At 45.7% G+C, this 3,060-nt stretch overlaps 1 protein-coding gene across 1 annotated transcript; it reads left to right on the forward strand.

Annotated features, from left to right (window-relative positions):
• The first annotated feature begins 472 nt into the window (after positions 1-472).
• LOC111273728 (uncharacterized) lies at positions 473-3,004 on the forward strand. The gene has a single exon (XM_022855626.2). It carries the CDS (start codon positions 2,470-2,472, stop codon positions 2,890-2,892), a length of 423 nt encoding a protein of 140 aa, XP_022711361.1. The 5' UTR covers positions 473-2,469; the 3' UTR covers positions 2,893-3,004.
• The last annotated feature ends 56 nt before the right edge of the window (positions 3,005-3,060 follow it).

Consider the following 3,060-nt stretch of genomic DNA (forward strand, 5'->3'; position numbering starts at 1 on the left):
ATGTTGTTTGGGTCATTACTATATATCTGTATATTTATCCTTCTCCTTATCTTGAAAGACAACAACAGCAGGCAGCCATTGTAGACGGCGTTCAGCACCGTTCCAAGCAACAATCAATAAACAGCCATCCCGTCCTTGACACAGGGGCGAATACAGCAACAAGAGCTGCTTTGGATTTTCAAAAAGCGTTACCGAAGTAGAAAGGAAGACTCGACGGTGTCTAAAAACGACTTGAGTTCTATCTCTAAATAGGACTCCTGAAATTCGCTTCTCATATAAACAATACTCTCACTGTAGCCACACCAGAACGCCGTAGGTCCTGCTCGAGGCCAAACGATGGAACATGGGTGAAAAGGTCGATTGTAAAATCCAGCAAACAGAAGATTCGATGAGCTTCAGCTGTAACCGATAACGGTGCGTCCCTAATTTTATATATATATATATATATATATATATATATATATATATATCATGTGAAAAAAGGGAAATTTCTCTCTTTGTGAGTGTATGATTGAATATGATACTGGTGCTTTTCTACCGGGTCGTCGTCTAACGGCTACTAGCAAAGGTGGCTCACACATGAATACTAGCGTTATTCCAGTATGGTTGCAATGGAAACAATTCGGTTCTTGGCAAGGAGAACAACAACGTCCGTTACAGGATACCTTAGAGAAGATACAACGATGCTCGTTTTAAGCTTTTAAGCAAATAAGTAACAAACAATAACGGCAGCAAAGAAACTCATTGACGGGTTTAAGGGCAAGGAATCTGTTAAGTAATTGTTAAACGCATACGATGACCTTTTATATACGCCCATCCATGGAACATGACGAGCTACAGTGCAGCCCACTCGGAAATGGCTCCCTTTTGAGTTTTCTATAAAATATATATATATATATACATATGTGTATATATAGATCACTGAATCTATACATAGACACATACCTAAACGTATATCTGTCTTTGTATAAATGCATTATATAAATAATGTGGATCTGACCGCGAAAGTGGCAGACGATATAGCAGTATTGATACCAAACACCACTATTGTTCCAACTACTCTGACCGCAGCGTTAGGTCCACTCGTTCCCCTGCATAGTTGTACATAAGGTTGACATTGGTTTCATCGACCAGGCAAGACGCAGCCAGACATCCACGTAACAGAGTTTTTTTCCTGTTCACATCGACACGACAAGCGACGTGTGAGGCTCAGCATAATATACGATGCTAATAGTACGTAAACAATAAAAACAACAAATAATTACGCAGGCAAAGTGAGCACTCGAAATAACAAAAATGGCTTGTACTTATTGTTGACTAACGACAGCTTAACGCCAATGCGTCACACACAATGTGTGTATAGCTTAGCGACAAATGCTAGCTCATACTAAGTACACGAGTCGCATCCACAACGATTAATAATATAGAGTACGAAAAAATCATCATCATCATCCTAATGGTAGACGGGAAATAACCAGGAAGGGAGACAAGACGGTAAGGAGTTTCTACTTTTTCTCAAAGCTCACAAACAGCAGCTTTCGACTAACGCTGAAACATAAAGGAAATTACTTCGATCCCAAGGCCAGCCGTTCGGCGCCCTTACGTGTATAATCTAGTGTTCACGCACGCACAGGTGAAGCCAATATCTTCCCGAAAATAAAAATGAAAAAAAGCACGAACAAGCGAAACCCGGAAGCGGGCTGAGCACCTTGCCCCAGCAAACGAGCTACAGGGACTCTGAGCTAACGCAAGACGAGTACGATAATCGATAGCAAAGCTACCGTCGCCAGAAACAACGACAGAAGCAGCAACAAAACCGCAAGGGCTAGCAAAAACACGCTCGAAATAGTAACCAGGACAGCAACAACGCCCGCACGGCGGATCGGCCGGCTTCGGTACGGCGTCGTTCCTGCAAACTCAAGGCCCTCGAGGCTGTCGAGGGACCTTGTTGCAGCCGCCGCAGCAGCAGAAAACATTCATACTGATACTGCCACCGATACAAACACGATTACCGCAACTCTCGTGTCTATTGCCGCTGTTATTATCATCATCATTGTCTCCGGACAGCAGTAGCAGCAGCGGTTGGAAACATCGTCCGCTCTTTCCACGATCATCATCATCATCATCACCACCACCACCATCAGTAAAAGCAGCAGCCGCAGCAGCAGCAGCAACAGCAGCAGCAGCAACAGCAGCAGCAGCAGCAACAGCAGCAGCAGCAGCAACAGCAGCAGCAGCAGCAGCAACAGCAGCAGCAACAACAAACACAACGACATTAGAAACGTGCCCGTCGTCGAACTTCTTCCTGCTACTGTCGACACGTTCGGATCGTGGTCGTTATCGTCGTGGTGGTGGCTGCTTGTCGAAGCGACGCCCGGAAGCGGTGTCGTCGCCGTCGGTGCTGCTGTTGCTGTTGTTGCCCCAGACCGGTGTCCTGGATCTCTCGCTCAGGGGCTCCTGTCATGCACAATGGTGATGGCCCACCCTATTGGGCCTCCCCAGTCGCAGGCGGCGCCCGCTGTTCACCACCCGCTGTCGGGGCCTTCGGACCGCGAGCGGGGAGGAGACCGGGACAGGGATCGGGCTGGGCCTTCGGGCCAGGCCGTCATACGCCACGGCAGCTCGTGGTTTCAACGGAAGATCAACCTGCGGCCGCAGCACCGCGGCGGGCATCTTATCACTGACGAGATACTCAAGCAAGTTCCCGAAATACAGCAGTTCGCTGTCGGCCTGCTGCATATACAAAGTGAGTGGTTTTGCGAGACCAATTTGAACCGCGTACTGGACCCAGCTCCCAATAACTTTATTGTCTTATACGAAATTATATGCGTCATTGAATGTCTTTTGTTGCTTTTATTTGAAATCGTTAATCAATTCTATATGTACATCTAAAAAATAACAATAGCAACTCTAAATAGCAAAAACGAAAACTCCCGTTATCTCTCCAATCTGTAGTTATAAGTAGTATTGAAGGAGATTACCTTGCCAATCTGTCAGTCACGTTCTCTTCTGATAGGCTGCACCATTTCTTTTTTTTTTTTTTTTTTTTTTTTTATTTTA

This window comes from Varroa jacobsoni, unplaced genomic scaffold (genome assembly GCF_002532875.2).
Source record: "Varroa jacobsoni isolate VJ856 unplaced genomic scaffold, vjacob_1.0 scaffold_221, whole genome shotgun sequence".
NCBI lineage: Eukaryota > Metazoa > Arthropoda > Arachnida > Mesostigmata > Varroidae > Varroa > Varroa jacobsoni.

Excerpts from the sequence above, each read along its gene's own strand:
- LOC111273728 (XM_022855626.2), top strand. The coding sequence starts at position 2,470 with ATGGTGATGGCCCACCCTATTGGGCCTCCCCAGTCGCAGGCGGCGCCC.